This window comes from Lacerta agilis, chromosome 12 (assembly GCF_009819535.1).
Source record: "Lacerta agilis isolate rLacAgi1 chromosome 12, rLacAgi1.pri, whole genome shotgun sequence".
Lineage (NCBI taxonomy): Eukaryota > Metazoa > Chordata > Lepidosauria > Squamata > Lacertidae > Lacerta > Lacerta agilis.
This window is the reverse complement of record NC_046323.1, coordinates 7,330,318-7,352,153: the sequence shown is the minus strand read 5'-3', so window position 1 is coordinate 7,352,153 and position 21,836 is coordinate 7,330,318. Positions and strand designations below refer to the sequence as shown.

The 21,836-nt window shown below is 41.8% G+C and overlaps 1 protein-coding gene across 2 annotated transcripts in view; it reads right to left on the bottom strand.

The window, feature by feature from the left end:
• PDE1C (phosphodiesterase 1C) overlaps nucleotides 1-21,836 on the bottom strand; it is a 244,296-nt gene that overhangs the window by 29,450 nt on the left and 193,010 nt on the right. For both annotated transcript variants that reach the window (XM_033165414.1, XM_033165413.1), the window contains 7 exons: nucleotides 20,711-20,811; nucleotides 18,624-18,752; nucleotides 15,567-15,668; nucleotides 14,672-14,792; nucleotides 13,156-13,237; nucleotides 9,168-9,288; nucleotides 7,527-7,702 (listed from right to left, as the gene is read on the bottom strand). In XM_033165414.1, coding sequence (XP_033021305.1) covers nucleotides 7,527-7,702; nucleotides 9,168-9,288; nucleotides 13,156-13,237; nucleotides 14,672-14,792; nucleotides 15,567-15,668; nucleotides 18,624-18,752; nucleotides 20,711-20,811 — 832 coding nt within the window. The remainder of the gene's footprint in view (nucleotides 1-7,526; nucleotides 7,703-9,167; nucleotides 9,289-13,155; nucleotides 13,238-14,671; nucleotides 14,793-15,566; nucleotides 15,669-18,623; nucleotides 18,753-20,710; nucleotides 20,812-21,836) is intronic.

Below are 21,836 nucleotides of genomic sequence, written 5' to 3'. Positions count from 1 at the left end.
TTACTCTCCTACTTCTGCTTAAATACTTATGCCAATGGAGAGGCCCCCATCCCACCTCCTGAGAGTCTGTTGAACAGCCATTGTTGGGAATCTGAACCTGCTTTAAAAAATAATCCACCCATTACTTCTAGATCTAACCAACAAAGAACTCTCTCTCTCTCTCTCTCTCTCTCTCTCTCTCTCTCTCTCTCTCTCTCTCTCTCTCTCTCTGTGTTACAGCCAGAAATCCAACTTGCCCAGTAGTGTCAGAATGAATACTAAACTTATATCCTATCTTAGTGTGGGTTGTTTTTAGTATTTAGCTCTTGGGGGCATATGCTAATTCTGTTTCCTCCTTTGCATCTATTTAATAGCAACATTTTAAGCAAAAGGAGCTTGCAATAAATGCTCACCTATCAGAAGACACTTAAGAGCAGAAACAATATATACAACTTTCTACTGGTGTTACATTACAAAAGAAGCAAGTACTGTGTTCTACATGGGTGGGATAGTTTCAGTGGAAACCTTTTTGGTCCCAGACAGCTGTCACAACCATCACCTGAATCTGCTGTCAAAAGGTTACAGTGCTTTGATATTTGCCATCCCATAAATGACTGCTGTCATAAGTACATTTGCAGTCAGCAGTAGGGATGGGGGAGAAATTTATTCAGTTCACAGTTAAAGCTGAAATGGTCAAATCCACACTTTCTGAAATAGTATGAGAACTGAGACATAGCCGTCCTTTGAAATGTGCACTTATGTTAATTTAGCAATGGAGTTTTGCAACGAAACAATGTTTGCAAAACAAGCATAGCTGGACCACAGTTGTCCATGCATTGATAAGTTCGTGGTTGGGTTACTGCAATGCACTTGGTGTTGATCTGGAGTCTGCAGCTGGTGCAGAAAGTAGGGGGCTTGTAGAGGACAACTACCACCAACATATGCCTGCAGGAGTTTGTGCTGTCTGCCAATTTGATACAGGGCCAAGGTCAAGGTGTTGGTATTAACATATAAGTACCTATATGGGGACCCAGGTGGCGCTGTGGGTTAAACCACAGAGTCTAGGGCTTGCAGATCAGAAGGTCGGCGGTTCGAATCCTTGCCACGGGGTGAGCTCCTGTTGTTCGGTCCCAGCTCCTGCCCACCTAACAGTTCGAAAGCACATCAAAGTGCAAGTAGATAAATAGGGACCGCTCCGGCGGGAAGGTAAACGGCGTTTCCGTGCGCTGCTCTGGTTCGCCAGAAGCGGCTTTGTCATGCTGGCAACATGACCCGGAAGCTGTCTGTGGACAAACGGCGGCTCCCTTGGCCTATAGTGCGAGATGAGCGCCACAACCCCAGAGTCGGACACGACTGGACCTGATGGTCAGGGGTCCCTTTACCTTTACCTATACAGCTCAGGACCAAGGTACTTGAGAGTCCGCCTTATCCCTTATATACCTAGTAAGATAAGGTAAAGGATCCCATGATGGTTAAGTCCAGTCAAAGGCGGCTATGGGGTGTGGCGCTCATCTTGCTTTCTTTTTTTTTTTTTTTAACAGTTTCTTTATTGTTTTGCATCTTAAAAACAAATAAACAACAACAAAACTAAACACATAAATGAACAAAAAATATATACACTTTTGTCATCTTATATGGTTTGCTGACTAGCTTAAACTCTGCCGAGTTTTTTGACTTCCCTCCACCTCTACATTAGTTTTCCAAGATACCTCATTCATTCGCTTTTCTTTAATTTTATCTGATTAAATCCGTCAAAATATTTCTTCTAAATTTTCCTTTTTCCCTTCTGCTGTTTTGCAAGAGTTTTCGTCACACCTGTAAGTGAATTACACATTTCTATTGTCTTTTAAATATTCTAGGAATTTACACCAATCCACATCTATCTGCTGATCTCTCTGATTTCTTATTCTACTTGTTAATTTAGCCATTTCTAAGTATTCCAATAGCTTCCTTCTCCACTCTTCTACCTTTGGTAAATTTGATGTTTTCCAATTCTGGGCTAGCAGGATTCTTGCTGCGGTGGTTGCGTATAGGAAAAATCTTTGATCTCTCTTTTTGATTTCATTTCCCACCATCCCCAGCAAGAAAGCTTCCGGTTTTTTTGGAAATGTGTATTGGAATATTTTTTTTAGCTCATTATATATAGTCTCCCAAAATGTTTTAACTTTTCCACATGCCCACCACATATGGTAGAATTCTCCATCTTTTTTATCACACTTCCAACACCTCTTATTATTTTTCCTGTACATTTTTGCTAATTTCACTGGAGTTAAATACCAGCGATACATCATTTTCATGATGTTTTCTTTTAATAACGTACAAGCAGTGAATTTTAAATGGTGGTTCCATAATTTCTCCCACGCTTCCATCTGGATGTTATGTCCTACATCTATAGCCCATTTAATCATAACTTCTTTTATTTCCTCGTCTTTTGTGTACCACTCCACCAGATAGTTATACATTTTGGATAACAGTTTCTCGCCTCCCTCCAGTATTTCCACCTGAAATTTAGATTTCTTTTTGTCGAAATTTCCCTTTCTTTTCTCTTCATTAAATAAATTATTTACTTGAAAGTATTGAATCCAACCTGTAAATTTATCTGCCACTTGCTGAAAAGGTCTAATTTTCCATCCTTTCTCTGTATCTACTAGCAGTTCTTCATATGTTATCCAGTTGTCTTCGGTGTTGATTTTTTTTAACGTCAAAATTTCCGTTGGGGATAGCCATCTGGGAGTTTTCCTTTCTAATAAGCTTTTATACCTCTCCCACACCTCATATAGTGGCTTTCTAAACACATGAGTTAAAAATTCTTTGTGAACTTTTACTTTATTTTGCCACAAATATGAGTGCCACCCGTATCTGTTGTTAAATCCCTCCAGATCCAAAATTTCTTTATTTTTTAGTAACATCCACTCCCTAATCCAAATCAAGCATGACGCCTCATAATATATTTTCAAATCAGGCAGTCCAAAACCGCCTCTCTCCTTTTTGTCCACCAATAGTTTATGTTTTATCCTGGGCGGTTTTCCCTGCCAGACAAATTTTGATAATGTTTTTTGCCATTCCCTGATTTGGCTTGTCCCTTTAACCACGGGTAGCATTTGGAAGAGAAATAATATTCTTGGTAGAATATTCATTTTTATACTTGCTATCCTTCCCCAAAAGGACAACTTTAATCTGTTCCATGTTTCTAAATCTTTTTTGATTTCTCTCCATATCGGGACATAATTATCTCCAAACAGATTTATGTTTTTTGGAGTGAGCCAAATTCCCAAATACTTAATCTTCTTAGTTGCCATAATGCCATATATTTCTTGCAACTCTTCGATCTCCTCCTTGCTCAAGTTCTTTGTTAGCATTTTGGTTTTCCCTTTATTTATCTTAAGACCAGCCAATCTCCCAAATTCTTCTATCACCTTCAACAATTTCTCCATACTCCTTTGTGGGTCCTCCAATGTAATCACAAGGTCGTCGGCAAACGCCTTTAGTTTAAATTCTCTCTTCCCGATTTTTATTCCTTTGATATCTTTTTCTCCTCTTATTTTATTTGCCAGGATCTCTAAAACCAAAATAAATATGAGTGGGGATATGGGACAACCTTGTCTTGTCCCCTTTGTTATCTTGACATCCTCTGTTAATGCACTATTAATAATTAATTTTGCTGATTGGTCCGAATAGATGGCTTTAATTCCATTTATAAACTTTTCCCCAAATTCCATCTTTCCTAATATCTTTAACATAAATTGCCAAGAGACGTTGTCGAACGCCTTTTCTGCATCAATAAAAATCAGGGTCGCCTTTTTATCTATTTTTAGGTCCAAATATTCAATCATGTCCACTATTATTCTTATATTATTTTTCATTTGGCGTCCGGGTAGAAAGCCAGTTTGGTCGTTGTGTATCAGCTTATTTAATGTTTTCTTTAATCTTTGAGCTAAGATATCCATAAATAATTTATAATCAAGATTTAACAACGAAATTGGCCGGTAGTTTTTAACATTTGTCAAATCGGTATCTTGTTTTGGGATCACCGTAATAAATGCCTCCTTCCATGAATCTGGGATTCGTCCATTCATTAGAGTCTTATTCATTACTTCCAGCATAGCAGGTATCAAGTGTGGTGCTAGATCTTTATAATATTTTGCCGTTAGGCCATCGGGGCCCGGAGCTTTTCCAATTTTTAATTTTTTAATTGCTTCCTTCAATTCTTCCTCCGTTATTTCTGCATCTAATTGCTCTTGGTCTTCTTTTGATATTTTCTTTGGTTTATTATCTTCTAAATATAAATCCATTTCCTCTTCTTCCTCTATTCCCCTTTTGTAAAGTTCACCGTAGAATTCTTGAAATGCTTGTTTAATTTCTTTTGGATTTTCGGTCAATTTATCTTTCCATTTGATTTTATTTATAATATTCTGATTTAATCTCCTTTTTAACTGCCACGCTAATAATTTCCCAGTCTTATTAGCGTACTCAAAGTTCTTTTGTTTCATCCATTTTAATTTCCACTCTAATTCTTGATTTATTAACGCATCAAATTGAATTTGTAACATTTTTATATCTTGCTTTAATTCTTGATCTTTCGGTTTCTTTACCAGTTGTTTTTCCTTATCCTCCAGCTCTTTTATAATTTCCTTCTTTTTCTTTTCTCTCTCCTTCTTTCTAATGATATTTTGCGATGTCAAAAAGCCCCTCATTACCGCCTTACTGGCGTCCCACACCACATTTGAATCCGTTCCTTTATTAGCATTTAATTCAAAATATTCTGCTATTGCTCTTTTTGCTCTATCCACCACCTTTTGGTCATAGAACAGACTCTCATCCATTTTCCATCTTCTCCTGACACCTTCTCCTTTCATCTCCATATATATAGCATTATGGTCAGACATAGTTCTTGGTTGGATTTCAACCTTATTTACTCTTAGCATTACAGCATTTGATACCCAGATGTAATCAATTCTACTTGAACTCTGGTTAGGCTCCGAATAGTATGTATATTGTTTTATATTTGGGTGTTTCTCCCTCCAGGCATCTCTTAAACTTAAGTTTTCTACTAATGTAAAAAATGACTTTGGTAATTTGCCTTCATTGGAACCTAGTCTCCTTATTGTTCTATCCAATATTGGGGCCACTACACCATTTAGGTCTCCCAAAAGAATAATTCTTTGGTCCAAATATTCCGTCAGGCTATCCTCTAATTTTTTATAAAATTTTGATTTTTTATTGTTTGGTGCGTATATTCCCACCAGCAGGATTTTTTCGCCTTGCCAGATAATTTGTACCATCACCACTCTTCCCTCTTCGTCCTTAAAAATCAGCTTAGGTTCCAGTTTTTGTTTTACATAAAATACCACCCCACGTTTTTTCTTTTGATCTGCCGTTACAAAGTCCAAGCCTAACCTCTTATTTATCAAAACTCTCTTATGTTTTTTTGAAATATGAGTTTCTTGCAAACATACAATGTCCAAATTTTTCTTAATCAAAACGTGTTCTACTTTATTTCTTTTGTATTTATTGTTTAAACCGTTTACATTCCATGACTCAATTCTTAGAGTCATGTCCTTGAGAAAATTTCTCGTTAAAACTACTTAAGTATTTACACTGTCTTCCTTTGCTTGTTCCTCGCTTTCTTCTTCTTCCTTCTCCTCCTGGTCACTTTCCTCTTCTTCTTCTCCTTCTTCCTGTTCTTGTTCCTCTTCCTCTTTTTCTTCTCCTCCCACTGCTCCTTCTTCCGGTATCTCCAATTCCTCCTTGCTTTTCTTCTTTTCCTTCTTTTCTCCCTCTAATCCTAGCTCTTTCGGGTATCTTCTCGTAAATTTCTTCAGCTCCTGCTCATTTCTTATCTTGAACCTTTTATTTTTAAAATAAAAAGTCAATCCTTCCGGGAATTCCCACCTGAAGCTTATTCCTTTTTTGTTTAGAATTCCTGCTAACAGGCGGTATGGATCTCTTTTTTGTAAAAATCTCGTTGGGATTTCTTTATAGATAAAGATTTCCCTTCCGCCAATTATTAATTTCTGGGTGTGACTTAATCTCAAAATTTCATTTCTTATATCCAATGAATTAAACATCACCAGGCAATCTCCTGGTAGTTTCTTTGCTCTGGCCTTAACCGATTTCACTCCTATTCTAAAAGCATTTAGAATAGAGTATTCCAAATTTTCTTGTTTTACATCCAGCCATCTTGCTAATTCTGTCACCAGCCTTTGCCTGATGTTCTCATTTGCTTCCACAGGAATTCCCCGGAATTTAAGATTCAATTGTTTTTGTCTGAGTTCGAGCAAAGCTAACTTATCCAACATTTCCTCCTGTACCTTATTCACATCCACCACTTCCTCTTTTACCTTCTCTGTCTCTTTCTTTGATTGATTTACCTCTTTTTGTATTCTCTTAACTGTGCTTTCTATTGTTTTGGACTTCGTTGATAACTCTTTCACTTGTTCTGTTAACTCTCCTACCACCTTATCAAATTTCTGATCCATTGACTCTTTTAAATCTTCCAACCTTTTTTCAATGTTCAATTCACTTTGCCTTATTTCCTTTTTAATCTCTGTTAATAGCCCCTCCCACTCTTTTCCTTCCTCCTGTTTCGAAGTCCTTCTTTCAGTTGGGGTTGCACTTCCTTTATGCCCTTTCATCCTGCTATTTATATCTATTATTTATTATTCCTGTACTTATTCTTTTCCCCACCAGGGGGCTTTCTTTTGCACAACTCCGTTCTTTTACTTTTTACTCATCTTGCTTTCAGGCCGAGGGAGCTGGCATTTGTCCACAGGCAGCTTTCTGAGTCATGTGGCCAGCATGACTAAACCGCTCCTGGCGCAACACCGTGAGCGTACATAAACGCCATTTACCTTCCCGCTGGAGCGGTACCTATTTATCTACTTGCACTGGTATGCTTTCGAACTGCTAGGTTGGCAGGAACTGGGACAGAGCAACAGGAGCTCACCCCATAGCAGGGATTCAAACCGCCGACCTCCTGATTGGCAAGCCCAAGGAGGCTCAGTGGTTTAGACCACAGTGTCACCCACGTCATACCCAGTAGAACACTATAGTGTGGGGGCAGAGTATCTCCTGCAAGTTCCAAAGATCTCAGAAGCCTACTCCACAGTAACTTGGAGCTGGGCATTTAAGTGTAGCTGCCCCTGTTCTGTGGGAAAGCATTCCTGCAGAGCAATGTTTCCCAAACTTGGGTCTCCAGCTGTTTTTGGACTACAACTCCCATCATCCCTAGCTAGCAAGACCAGTGGTCAGGGATGAAGGGAACTGTAGTACAAAAACAGCCCAAGTTTGGGAAACACTGGTGTAGAGATATGATGACAGGCACCCCCCATCTGCAGTTTTTGGAAACAGCTGGATACACTTTTGTTCTGACAGGCTCTGCCGGCTGCATAATCACATCTTTATGACGTGCATTCACTTAGGGATGCACTGAACTCTTCAGGTCCTTTGTGAACATAGAAGCATTCCCCATATATACACACACAGGCACCATCAAAATCCTGAGTATTTTGAAAGTTCTATGTAATGAGCTCACTTGTTGTTGTTACCTTTGGTTGCTTGTGCTTTCCACTTCTCCCGGTTTTGTTGCACCACCTCAGTCCAGGTGCTTTTGAAACCTTTGAAGTCCACAGTGAGAATGGAGCAGTTGAGAGAGGCACTTCCTTCTGATCCAGTACTCTTGACACTTGATCTTTTAACATCTGAGGGGCTAATGCTATTCAGACTGGGAGAGCACCAGATAAAAGGTGTTAATATTGTATCCAGATAGACCCAGAGCAAGGATGCTAAAGAGATTTTAGGAGCAAAATGTCCATTTTCTTCATCGACTAACTTGACCCGTTTTTCCTATTGAGCTTTCCTATCCATCCTCCTAGTCTGGAGGGATTTACCCAGATTTCAACCCTGTTTGGACTGGCTAAGAAGAAGAGAAGAGTGAAGAGTTTTGGATTTGATATCCTGCTTTAACACTACCCGAAGGAGTCTCAAAGCGGCTAACATTCTCCTTTCCCTTCCTCCCCCACAACAAACACTCTGTGAGGTGAGTGGGGCTGAGAGACTTCAAAGAAGTGTGGCTAGCCCAAGGTCACCCAGCAGCTGCATGTGGGGGAGCGGAGACGTGAATCCGGTTCCCCAGATTACAAGTCTACTGCTCTTAACCACTACACCACACTGGCTTGTATCTTGGGGGGCCGGGACTAAACCCTTTGGAGTAGCAATTTTGCCTTGGTCCTGGGTCTTTTTTCAATGCCGGGCAATTTCCAAGCAAGAGCTAGGATGGGTCAGACATGGCAAATGGCCTCATTGGTGATGAATGTCTGAAGTGAAAAACTCAGAAAACCATTTTGACATGAGCTTGCCAAGCCACTTGGCGCACCAAGAAGGTCATATGAATCAACCATTTTCTAAATCCAGCAAGTCCAACTACTGCATGTAGCAAATGTGCAATATCTAAAGGTTGTGTACAACTTTATCTAGAAGAGTTTATCATTATCTGACCGAAACCTTTATCTTGTTAATTTTATTCATCTAATGGTCCTCTAATGGTCCAATTATATGTGTCAATTTGGAACATTGCCTGGCCAATTTAGAAAACATGGGTTGACCACTGTATGCAACATCTGGAACTGTAGGGGATCTTAACATATCCCTTAAATGTTACCCATCCCCACCATGATGAAGTTCTCTTCACAAAGTAAATATTTCCCATCCAGCCATTGGGACATAAGCTATATGAGCTTGTCTTAACTCCTAAATTTACTCCAGTAGGACAGTAACTGAATACATTCTTCCCCCTTTAGCCATAGTTAATTACATATAGATTATTAGCCATATTTACTATAAATATAAAGGTTCTCCCAAGCTCCATATCTGTCTTCTATAAGAAGAGAAACTTTGGGACATGGCATGAACATTCTGCACTCCCTTCTTGTAGTTGAGAAGCTTCTGTGCACATGAAACAGGGCCAGCTCTACCATTGGACAGAGTGAGGGTGCTGTATCAGGCAACCATTTTTCGGTGTCATGAAGTTGTTAGTTTAATTTCATTTATTGTCACTGCATGTTTACAACTATAGCAGGGTGAGATTTTCTGCCTTAGGTACCAGAATAACGTTGGCCTTGGGCACCGTGCACCTTGACTTGATGTCAGGAGGAGGCAACATTTGCTGTTCTGCAAATGTGGATACCGACCTGGAACGCCTAAACCCTGTCATGCCAGAGTGGGAGGCTTCCTCAATGAGAGGTGTTACAATCTTCTCTGTCATGTCAGTCAGCACAGTGAAAGTGGGCTCCACAATGAAATCGATAAAACCTGAAAAAGACACAGAAAGGCAAGAGGATCAGCTACCCTGGCGTCAATGTATTTGTCAATATTCATAAAGAAATACCTGCAGGAAATGCGTCAAAAGCTCACAAACAGTGTGAATCCTCGCACAGGCATTAACATCTAATTGTAAGACTATTCTTTAAAACGGTGAAAATAATTTGCTGCAGTGCAACGCACGGCAGATGGGACCGAGATTGTTTTGTGTGGGCTTTGTGGGAATCTGAGTCAAATTCCAAGTACATCTGGTGATGAGTCTGACCCAGCTTGGAGGATGAAATTTTTGGAAATGCTCTAATAACAAAGCTAGGAACGCTTCGTGGCCGTGAAGTGTGCAAGGAAAAGTGGCACGTAGCTTTCCTTGCACTTTATTAATCTAAACTTTGCATTTGACTTACCAGCAAGAGTTATCGGAGGTAATTTCATGTATTTTCTGTTAATCAAACCTGATGTTCAGCTATTAGGTCATTTTGGATGAATAATATAATAACATAAATTGGCTACTAAGGAAGGCTTATTATCAAAAGTAAGTATCTTGTGGTATAGGGTGCATATTTCAGAGCAGGAAAATTGGAAACCAGTGTTTATGTATTATTCACCATTTGCAGAGCAAATTAAACAAATTGGGTGCTATGTTACAGAAATGTCTAAAGAAACACCATCCTTGTTAAAAAAAATATGACCGCTAATGTCAAATGTAATAACAAGTTCCCATAATCCACTTATTTAATTTAGTTTGCATGGGACACGGAACCCACTTTCCATCAGCTAGGAGTCATTATATCTTAGCTTTTATATCAGGAAATGAAAGTAATCAGAACAACCATTTAGACTGAGCAGTGGTTCCTAAATCATCTTCCATGTATCATCTGTGGTATAATGCCTACACTAGCAGCCCCATTTTGCCTCCTTCCTTCCTCCCAGTCCACAAACAACCTCAGAGGGTGTTCTGCAGAAATACTCATCATCCAGCAGACGTTAAGGTCTGTTCCACATATTAAATTTTTTATGTATACAATCATATTTTAAAATGTTTGTAATATAGCGTCCTAATGTGAGGCCAAAATTTGGCGCCTCCAAACAGATCTTCTCAATTTTGCACATACCTCTCAGCTCAGCGCCCTGTGCACCTAAATCCGGTGCTGACATGTAAAATGGAAACGTAAGGGGAGCCCCGCTGGATCAACCCAAAGGCCCATTTAGCCCAACATCCATTTCTCACACTATTGCATTTTTTAAAAAGTGAAACCAAGCTGATGGAGGAAATGTCCTGAGTTCAAGTGGGGGAAGGGCAGTGAAGAGGGATTGGAGGGGTGGGGGCAGGGGTGCCAACTTGACTAAAATATTGGGGGGGGGGTAGGTAAGCCCTGCCCCACAAAATCAATCACATGAAGCATTGCAATCACACCATCTGAATGGCAATGCCCATCAACTTTGGGGGCCCCATCCCCCTAAAATATTTTATTGGGGGGATGAAGACCCCTCCACTCCTAGGATTGGCTCCTATGGTGGGGGATACATACCAATGCAGTGACAGCCTGCAAAAGTGCAATAAATGATCCACAAATGGTCTGCCTGCTTTCTATTCAAGAGCTCCTGTGTGCAATCTTTTCCCTGTCTCAGAGTTTTACCTTCCAACTGAAGCAGTTCACTGCCTAGTGAAGGAGGAGCCACTGAGAGCTTCCTGGGTCCATCACTTATTGAGAGGGAAAGGGGTAGGACACAGGCAGCAAGTAGGTTGGTGCGGAGCAAATGCACTGGCGGAGCAAATCCAGGGCTCCTGCTGGCGAATTTGCACTGCGCCAACCTCCCTGCCTTCTCTCCCCTACCCCCCTCTCTCTCCAAGTTAAGCAGCAGTGACCCACCTGTTGGGAAACTCTAGCAGTGGATCAACTGCATCTGCATTCCTCAAAATGGAAGCAGCAAGCACCCTGTCTCTTCACCCCTGAGTGGAAGCCAAGACACTCAAGTGCATGAACAGGAGAAGGAGGAGGGAGAGGCCACTGCCGTCACCCAGAAACGTGAAAGCTGAGAGCGCATGAAACACCGTAGGTGGTCAGTAATGCAGTCTGGGAATAACCTAAGATAGAGCCTTTGTTCCTGATCAACATTTTAAAAAGAATCAAGGGACCAGTTAGCTAATGCACAGCAGGTTCAGATATCTCAGCGTGGCATAAACTCCATGTGATCATCAGTGTTTGCCCAGCATGTTCAGAAAGTGTGGGCTTTCTCCTTGCCAGCCAAAGGGCAAAAATGAAAGGATGTCACTACACTAATCAGTGGGAAAAGGCACTGATGACAACAAGGAGCAAAGTCTCCAATCAAACAAGCCTCCCACAGCCTCGGAGAGAAGAAAAAGCGCTTGCATCTTTTAAGCTTCCTGTTGAGCAATAGAACGTTCTTGGCTTGGTGTTCTGCAGCAATTTGGCCTGACTGACGAGAGAGCAGACTGGATTTTCAGATATTGGCGCTGGACTCGTGGTGAAATACCGCCCTTAGAAAATGAGCTGGTCTTTAAAAACAGGCCTTGACAGTGAAATTGCTTCATTTCACCTGTGAAAGCATTTCTCTGGACACAGAGGGTAACTCAGCCCCAAATGTTTGATTGTCTTGTAAGAAAAATAACACCAACAGCACATCATCAGAAAATTTCTATCAGTGACATAAGGTGATCAACAACATTCTTCCATTCACTTCTGACTTCAGCTTTGATGTGGGAAACTTGCATTGGTGGATAGGCAATGGGGGTAGGTGGGTGGGATATGATAGTTCTTGATTCAATCGCAGCCACTATATAAAGCCATTAGACAATTGCCCACTGAGCAGCAGACTGAGAAATGAATATTTAAAAATGTTAAGAGCATGAGATTTACAAAGAGAACGTGATTATTAATGCCGGTTAGATCCAGTAAACTCCCGCAAATTAAATAAAATGCTAAGCAGCACTGGACTGTATAAATCAGCCTTTAGTGCTTGCTTCGTTTGCCATAATTGCCTTTGCTAATGGCATAATTTGCTATTAATTCTCCATTGATTTGTGCAATGGATACGAGTCTTTTTATTAAAGGTCAAACGCTGCCAAGAGGAACAAGATCAAGGGCTAAAGTTCTCTCCTTTGTGGTCTTGTGACAAGTCATTCCAGCCAACTCTGCATATTACCTGCTCTGGCTGATGGCAGCTCTCCGTGGTCTTGGGACATGAGACCCTTTTAACCACAGGTTCCAGGTGATATAACTGGGTCTTTATTGATACAAAGCACAAAAATTCTACTGAACTATAGCCAGATGTGCAACATGACCTGGCTTCCATCAAAATTCCTTGGATGCTTCACCCAAGCAAGAACATATGTTGTTGTTGTTGTTGTTGTTGTTGTTCAGTCGTTCAGTCGTGTCCGACTCTTCGTGACCCCATGGACCAGAGCACGCCAGGCACGCCTATCCTTCACTGCCTCTCGCAGTTTGGCCAAACTCATGTTAGTAGCTTCGAGAACACTGTCCAACCATCTCATCCTATGTCGTCCCCTTCTCCTTGTGCCCTCCATCTTTCCCAACATCAGGGTCTTTTCTAGGGAGTCTTCTCTTCTCATGAGGTGGCCAAAGTACTGGAGCCTCAACTTCAGGATCTGTCCTTCTAGTGAGCACTCAGGGCTGATTTCTTTGAGAATGGATAGGTTTGATCTTCTTGCAGTCCATGGGACTCTCAAGAGTCTCCTCCAGCACCATACAAGAACATATATACTGTGCTTTTTAGGCAATTCCCCCTTTCTCCCTTCTTACTTTCCCTTTTGCAGTGTCTTTTTGGCCGCTTTCTCCTTCCTCCCCACTTTGGAAACGTAGTCTTTCTGGATGCACTTACCTACTTGAGACTGAGGGACCATGGTGGATTTACGGTCGCACAAAGGGGAAAAAGGAAGCCCTAGCTCTGCTTCTTTGTCACCCTGAAGAATAAAGAGAAAGAACAAAAAGAAGATTAGTACAAAGCAGGAACATAAAAGGCATAAGTTGTGTTCTTGTTCACTTTGCAGCCATTTACATGGGACTTGCACAGGAAAAACTCCCGGTGCACTGTGATCTTAGCCAATATATTGACACTGGGTGCAAAAAGTACATATTGTCTGCAAGACTGCCTATAATTTCATCCGCTCATGTAGATTGCAGCCTAGAAGCAGAGATATATTCAGTGAGACTTGGGCTCTTTTTAAAAAATAATAATAAGGGCAGCAGATTTCTCCCCCTCCCCTTGTTCCAATGTCCTATCAAAAGGTGCTTTAGAAACAGTCTTGTGTTTCCAAAACAGATTGCCATAAAGCCTGAGGACGTGGAGGGAGAGAGGCAAAGTTGCCAACTGACTTGGGGTGTGTGTGTGTGTGTGTGTGTGTGTGTGCAGACGCTCTTGCCTTGGTCCACACAAATACTCCATCACAATATTACACATGAAACATGAGTAATCAATGGGACAATGAGCATACTCTGGCCTTTTATGAACTACTGGAATGTTCTAAAAGATATTTAGCTGCAACAGGGCTCTCTGTGAATAAATGAACACACTCTGGCCTGGTTCAGACATAACAGCCATAGCATGCTGCTATTAGGGCAAGAAAGTATGAGTGATTGAGCTATATACTCTCTCCTCTCCCCTTTGCACATGCAGGGAGGAGATTTATGCCTTCAGGACAAGCTTGGGAGCAAAACAAAATGGGAAACTGTGATGTAGAACAAGCCAGGAATAAAAGCTTTAAATCTCCTCCCTTCAAGGGGAGGGGGGAGAATATGAGCCCAAAGCTCATGCTGGCTCACGCCAGCTTACAGCAACAAATCATGCCCTCCTGTCACATCTGAACTGGGCATAGGATATGCTATGTTTTTAGGATTTTCATTGCTGTGTCTACTGATCATCCGATGTAAGCACACAGATGCCTGTGTTGAATCCCACTGGGAAAGGATGGAGAGAAACTCTTCCCTCCACATCTTTCTAAAGGACAGTAGACATTCCCCCGCACAGGCTAGCCAACTTTGGCATGTCACACATGCTCCCCAGTCAGGTTTCGAGGTCTGACAAGGCCTTGAGACCACAGAACTTGACTTCCGGTGGTGAGGCTTCAGAGATGCTCTCCAAGGCCTTGTGAGACTTCAGAAGTTGCATTGGGGGTCCTGCAGTGTGGGTGCTAAGCACCCACAACAAAAAAAATTGGGTGCTCAGGCACCCAGAGCCCCCTATAGTTGGCGTCCCTGCCCCTACAGCAATATTTCATGCAATTGCGATGTCAACAAAGGCAGCAATAAGATGCTACCCTACATATGTAAATACAGAATTGGAGTGCTACCCAAATAACATGGAAAGAATGAAAAGCACCTTAATTTTTCCAAGTTACCTGTCTGAAAAACTCCTCTAGCAGTGACATGGTCCAGCGATGATGTAGGTCCCATGCCTTGGCAGGATGACTGATGTCAGCTGTATGCAACATCAGCGATAAGGCTTTCGGTTTGTCAATTCTGCGAATGCAAACAGTGGTATAATTTAATGGCCGTGCCGTGAGTCTGGAAACCAACTGTGAAACAAGGAAACGAGGCTATTAAAACCTTTGACAGGCAGAGCCAACCCATTCTAGTTTTGCCTGCATCATTCTCCCTGTTGAGTCCTACAAGGTCAAGACTGAGAAGAAGAAGAAGAGTTTGGATTTGATATCCCGCTTTATCACTACCCTACGGAGTCTCAAAGCGGCTAACTTTCTCCTTTCCCTTCCTCCCCCACAACAAACACTCTGTGAGGTGAGTGGGGCTGAGAGACTTCAGAAGAAGTGTGACTAGCCCAAGGTCACCCAGCAGCTGCATGTGGAGGAGCGGGGAAGCGAACCCGGTTCCCCAGATTACGAGTCTACCGCTCTTAACCACTACACCACACTGGAGGAGGCTGACAGGCAGTGGTTTTAAGTAAGACTCTGGCAGGCAGGTGGGGGCTGGCTAACATTAGTGGCGCAGTGCCCCACTTGCCCTAAAGGACCAGCTATCACTGTTTTTAGTGCTTCTTCTCCGCAACAAAGGGATGGATTTCTTTTATCCATGCTCAGTTTTAATCCCTGCCAATCTGGAACGAAGCGTGTCTGTGCGCATGTGTGAATTCACTCGCTGTGAAAAGAAATAGGCATGGACATGAAAGGATGCTGTGTTCCCCCTCGGAGAGATGCTTTTGAAGCTTGTTTAATGAAGTGGCAAAGTACCAGCTGGAGCACAGCCCTTCCCTCTGCACAGTGTCACAAGGTGACTCACCCTTCTGGCTGTTGCAACGCATTCTTCATGGCTTTGATTTGCTGGAAGTGACAGGACATATCCGTGGCCAACACCATCTCAATAACCAGAGTCCTAAATTCTCTTTTGGGTAGATATCCAGTTAAGAAGAGGTGGAGAAGAAGAGAGAGGGAGGGAGGGAAGGAAGGAGACAGAAACATGTAAAGAAACACTTCTTTTGTTTCTCTATCTACAAATTATTTATCACATTCTCGCTGTACGCTCCGATGTGCGTCACTGGGTACTTCACATTATCTTCTTTCCTGGGGCTTAAGGGCAGAGAGGAATATCTGCTGCAGATACCAGACCTGAAGTGAGCAAGTTAGTCAGATGATGTAGCCATGCTTGCTAGGAGATAACCTTGACACCAGGGCACTCTTGTTTTCTTTGAAACGCAAAGCTCCTGAATCGCCAGGCCCTGTTTAAATATGATGCTGAGCAGGCTAAAATTACACAAGGCTTAAATTTGGGAAGGAAAGAGGGGCTTCATCTGACAGGTCCAGATTGAAAAATGAGCCTAAACTGTAGATTGTACTTGAGGACTTTATACAATTTCATTTCCCTATTATCTATATCGGGCACCCAGGGTGTGTGGGGTGTTAGGAGAGGGGTAGTTTCTCTGGTAGGGGGCACATCACGCTCCTTCTGTGGTAGTTTACTTACCTTTTCTCCCCACCCTGCACTTAGCTCGCACCTGTGACTCCTAGAATCTGTCAGCATGTGACAGCGGCAACACCCTGGGAATGGCTTTGACTGGCCAATCAGGTGAGGGTAGCAGAAGGGTCTCAAACCCTCATTGGTCTAGGGACTTCTCCTGCATGCAAATACAAGCTCTGGCAGATTGAGTGGATGAGACCAGAAGTGGGTCCAACGTCAAGAAGGTAGCTTATGCACATGCTCCGGAAGGAAGGTTGGGGCATCAACCTGGGAAGGTAGCCCATCTAGGAGAAGGACAACTCTGATCCTATACCTCCACTGCCTTGCTGGATATCGTTGGGAGAAGAAAAGGCCAAGGAGTAAATCCTACACAAATCCAGAGTGAAGTCCCTGAGACAGGTGGATGGCGCCTTGAATGCCTTCTTCCACCACCTTTTGCAGCCAAGCTGGTGCCAAACATATTGCTCTGCTTTCCTTTAGTCCACTTCAGTAAAGCCAAGAGCGGTGTCTTGTCACCTGGGCAGCCCAGGATCCCCAAACACATTGCCCAGGCTTGTGCACCCCACATCTTGCCAGATATTGTGAGATGTGTGGGAGCCAGTCTCTTTCTCACCCTTTTCTGGGAAAGGGGGGGTCCAAGTCACAAGTTTATGGTAACCGATGCTAAGGCACTGTAAAGGTAAAGGGACCCCTGACCATTAGGTCCAGTCGTGGCCAACTCTGGGGTTGTGGCGCTCATCTCGCATTACTGCCCGAGGGAGCCGGTGTACAGCTTCCAGGTCATGTGGCCAGCATGACTAAGCCGCTTCTGGCGAACCAGAGCAGCACACGGAAACACCGTTTACCTTCCCGCCGGAGCGGTACCTATTTATCTACTTGCACTCTGATGTGCTTTCGAACTGCTAGGTGGGCAGGAGCTGGGACCGAGCAACGGGAGCTAACCCTGTCACGGGGATTCAAACCGCTGACCTTCTGATCAGCAAGCCCTAGGCTCTGTGGTTTAAACCTTAGCGCCACCCGCGTCCTGTACTCCCATGTTAATTGAATGCTAGTTGCTACATGTGCAGTGTTGCCCACCAGCAAATGATCTACAGCCCCAGCTTACAATTTGTGTTGGCTTGTTAATGCTGTAGCCCAGTTCACACCTAGAGCCAAGTATGTGTGGGAGAGATATTTTAGACTGCCTGGTGTCATGTTTAAGATAATTAAGGCCAAAGTTCAATATTTTGAAACTCTCAGAAAGGGACAGGATTTGAGAAGAGCTTTCTGGATGAGGCAAAAGGCCCATTTAGTCCAACATCCAGTAAACACAGTGGCCAGTCTGCAAGCGGAACCTGAGCACAAAAGCACTCTTCTAAACAAAACTTTGTTGTTGTGTTACTGCATGAGACTGCTTTCAGAAAATGATGCTCTTGATTCCAGCATAGACATATAATCTATGGTTCCACAGTATATTGAGGAGCTACACAATTTTCAGTTTGGAATTGTTGCTTCATAGAATCATAGAATCATAGAGTTGGAAGAGACCACAAGGGCCATCCAGTCCAACCCCCTGCCAAGCAGGAAACACCATCAAAGCATTCCTGACAGATGGCTGTCAAGTCTCTGCTTAAAGACCTCCAAAGAAGGAGACTCCACCACACTCCTTGGTAGCAAATTCCACTGCCGAACAGCTCTCACTGTCAGGAAGTTCTTCCTAATGTTTAGGTGGAATCTTCTTTCTTGTAGTTTGAATCCATTGCCCTGTGTCCGCTTCTCTGGAGCAGCAGAAAACATCCTTTCACCCTCCTCTCTATGACATCCTTTTATATATTTGAACATGGCTATCATATCACCCCTTAACCTTCTCTTCTTCAGGCTAAACATACCCAGCTCCCTAAGCCGTTCCTCATAAGGCATCATTTCCAGGCCTTTGACCATTTTGGTCAAAGGCCTGGAAACTGGCCACTGAAGACACCAGCCAAAATGTATTTGATATTAGTGAGAATCTTTGAAATATGTCTGAATGAACTTTTGGGAACCAACACATTGTGTGAATCCAACATTTTGACAAGGATCGGTATGCTTTTTTGATTGGAACTCAGATTCTACTTCTTTGCCTTGTAGCATTCCTGGAGTGGAACAGCTCCACTTGTCAGCACTCTGCAGAGCTCATGACAGCACCAAAGAAAAATGTAAATGTTATGTCTTTTAACGTGATTTATGCTACAACTTTGACATATCGCTTCGATACAAATTGAGGACTACTTCTCCTCTCATCATTTGTTATCAGACTTAATCCTCTGCTGATCATCCATGAACCAAGATTCCCACTGAGTACACTTGAGAGGTACACTTGGAGCAATCAGGCTGACAGCCATCAAGGTCAGTAGGCATCCTTACCTCCAATCATCCTTTGAGAGGTTAGACAGGATGTTCATCTCCTCGTCATCTTGCAGAAGGCGAAACGCTGCACTGAGGTGATGGTTTTCTAACACAGACCGGTCATTGTAAAGAATGGCTGTATCTGACCTATAAAGCAAAAGATTCCATAACTATAAACATAGGTTGGGATTTTTATTCTTCCTCCAATGAAGGGGATATTTTTGCTTCACATTTCAGTATCTATTCATTGGCTCCAATTGTGTTATACTGGTGTGGAGCAAATGAAAACCTGAGCTGAAGAGCCCGTTCAGCTCAATTCTCATTCCCCCCCCCCCCAAAATGAATGTACAAAGTGATACAAAAGGAACACCTATTCATGACATTCAGAGATGGGGAGTGGTTTGTCTTGTTCCAGGAGCAGCAGAGCTCATTTTACTGGTGGATTGGGGTGGCTGCCATTTTATTTACCCAGAATGCCTCAATGGTGTCATTTTGGGACATCTTAGGAAAAATATGATGGCTGCCACTGGGGAGGCTGCCAAGTTTTTTAATGATAGCTATCACTTTTCTCTAGAATATTCAACAGTAAGATTCAGTGCCTAGGGAATTATGGATAAATAAAATAGCTGGGGCCAGAAGTGATTGAACAAATGAATGCTACCATCAATGCCACTGCAAGCAGCATAAAAGAAAATGGGGGAACGCAAGAAATAGGGCAGAGAGAAGTGAAATAAAATAATAATAATAATAATAATAATAATAATAATAATAATAATAATAATAAATTTATTTATACCCCGCCCATCTGGCTGGGTTTCCCCAGCCACTCTGGGTGACTTTCAACAGAATATTAAAATACAGAATGGAGCAGGCTGTCAGGAAAAATACATATATTTATATAGGGAGTTTTGAGACTATATTATTTGTTGTGGTTAATGTCTTCCACTGAAAAGAATTAAAAGCCTTTCTAGAATGATATATTCACAGTAGTATAACCCAGTAATTAGTAAAGAGCCTATTTGTTCACAAACTCATCAGAAATTCAAAGTCTCTTCCTTTTTAGTATGATATTAATTAACCTTTTCACTCCATAATAAGTAGTATTTTTTATTAATGATAAAGATCACCTTACAGCATATGACTTAAACCAAGGATATTTAATTGTTCAAGTCCCACTTAAACAGCAGTTGAAAGGTATGCGTGGTAAGTGCTATACAAATAATAATAAAGCTGAAATCATGAGACTGTTGTTCAACTCTTAATCAGTTCTCACCACTTACTGAAATATTGAAAATCTTGCACTAAAGTTATGGAGGATTATTTTGCTTCATTATGAGCTCCAAAGTGATTAGCCGCATCAAACGGAACTTCTTTTTATTCCTTCTGATTTAAAGACTGGAACCTTGCATTGAAACACACACAGCATTCCATAATATGAATGAACTATGAGTTTCGATTCACAACAAAATGCTACATCAATACTACAGAGGTCCCCAATTATCAACCTTATCAATTTCTCATTTAGCAATAGTTCAGTTCAAAATTTTCCCACTGGATTTCCCCCCCTGAGTAATTTAATGTCACATGTAGGCACAAATACCTTATTTTTCCCATCCATCTGTTAATATTTGCAGCTGCCATCAAAACCAGAGGTTCCATGTCATGCTACTCCAGTGCTTTGAAAGTTTATTTTTTAAAAAGGAACTAGTTCTAGCTCATCTTGTCCTTGTTGTTGTACCACTACACTATGAATTTAAATACCTGGCAGTAAGAGATCAAAATTTACCTAAACCGAAAGAGAACCAACATTTGAAATCTTTAGAGTCAACTAGAAAATTGATTATAATCATTTGTGAAGAGCAACACTCTCTCTTCTTTAGGGGGAAAAATAGCCTCATGATTTGGGAACAAAATGTGCCAGATTTAGCATTTGTAATCTGAATTTTTTCAACAAGAAATATTAAATCAACATACTAGTATTTGCACCCCTGAAGCAGTTTCATATGGATACTGTATGGATGCTTTATTTTCATTTACCGATTTTTCTTACTGTTTCTTCCTTCACAACTTTTTGTGCCTTTATCGATGATTCTGAATGGACTCACCGTGTCTGAATGTGAAAGTTGTTGGTGGTCCCGGTGTGCTCATAGTCGTGGATGGCAGCTGCAAAGATCATAGCGAAGATTTCCAGCTCTGTCAACCAGTGCTAAGAAAAAATAAATAAAAAGATTTAACATCAGTCAGGCCACATGGCGCCCTTTTCAAACTTTGGCAGTTTTGTTTTGTAAGGCATGTTCTACTTGTTAGCCTAGAATGCTACACTCTGGAGCCCTTTTGACGACAGACCTTCCAAGATCTGAGGCAGTTGTCTATGCAACTCTGCTACTAGAAATTATTTTAAATGAATTATACCTGGGGTCTTCTGCGCATGCGCGAAGTGCGATTTAGCACTTCTGTGCAGGCGCGAGAGGTTGAACCTGGAAGTAACCCATTCCGGTACTTCCGGGTTGCTGTGGGACACAAGACGAAAACACGGAACCTGAAGTGGATGTAACACGAAGTATGTCTGTATTTACTTTGCACTCCTCCCAGAGATCAGTTGCTCTTGTTTGCCGACAATGTTTATTGTTTTATGAACTAATTTTAGTTGGTTGAATCTAGGCTAAGTTTAGCAGCACTTAAGCCCCACTGATTTCAGCTGGAACCAAGGGCATCTAATTTGCAGCACAATCCAATGCTTTTCTTCTGAGAAATATGCCCTGCTGAGTTCAAGGGGACTTAAACCCAGGTAAATTTGTTAGGCTTGCAGTCTTAGTGTGAATCCAACCCACTGAATTTATTGTGTTTATTGTTAATGTATTTATCAGCCTTGTCTGTCACCTTGAGCAAACAATGGAAAGGAGATTTTTAAAAACCAAATTAATAATAATATCTTAATTCAAGAAAACCTTTCAACGAAACATTTATATCCCCCCAAGCGACTGCTTGTTGTTGTTATTATAGTCACTGCTAGGTGGTACTATTTTTAGTGTGATTTTATGTATGACGATCCTTGTAATTTTTACTTGAATACTGTTTGCGTGTTTAGACCTTTTAACCTAGAAACAAATTCAGTCAAGACTCAAATTTTGGTTTGGTTTTTGGCAGAAATTTAGGCCACAACTTTATTGATTACAATCAAGTGAGTGGTTGCATAGGTTCTGGTTCGACTAGCTCCCTGCACCCTTGCAG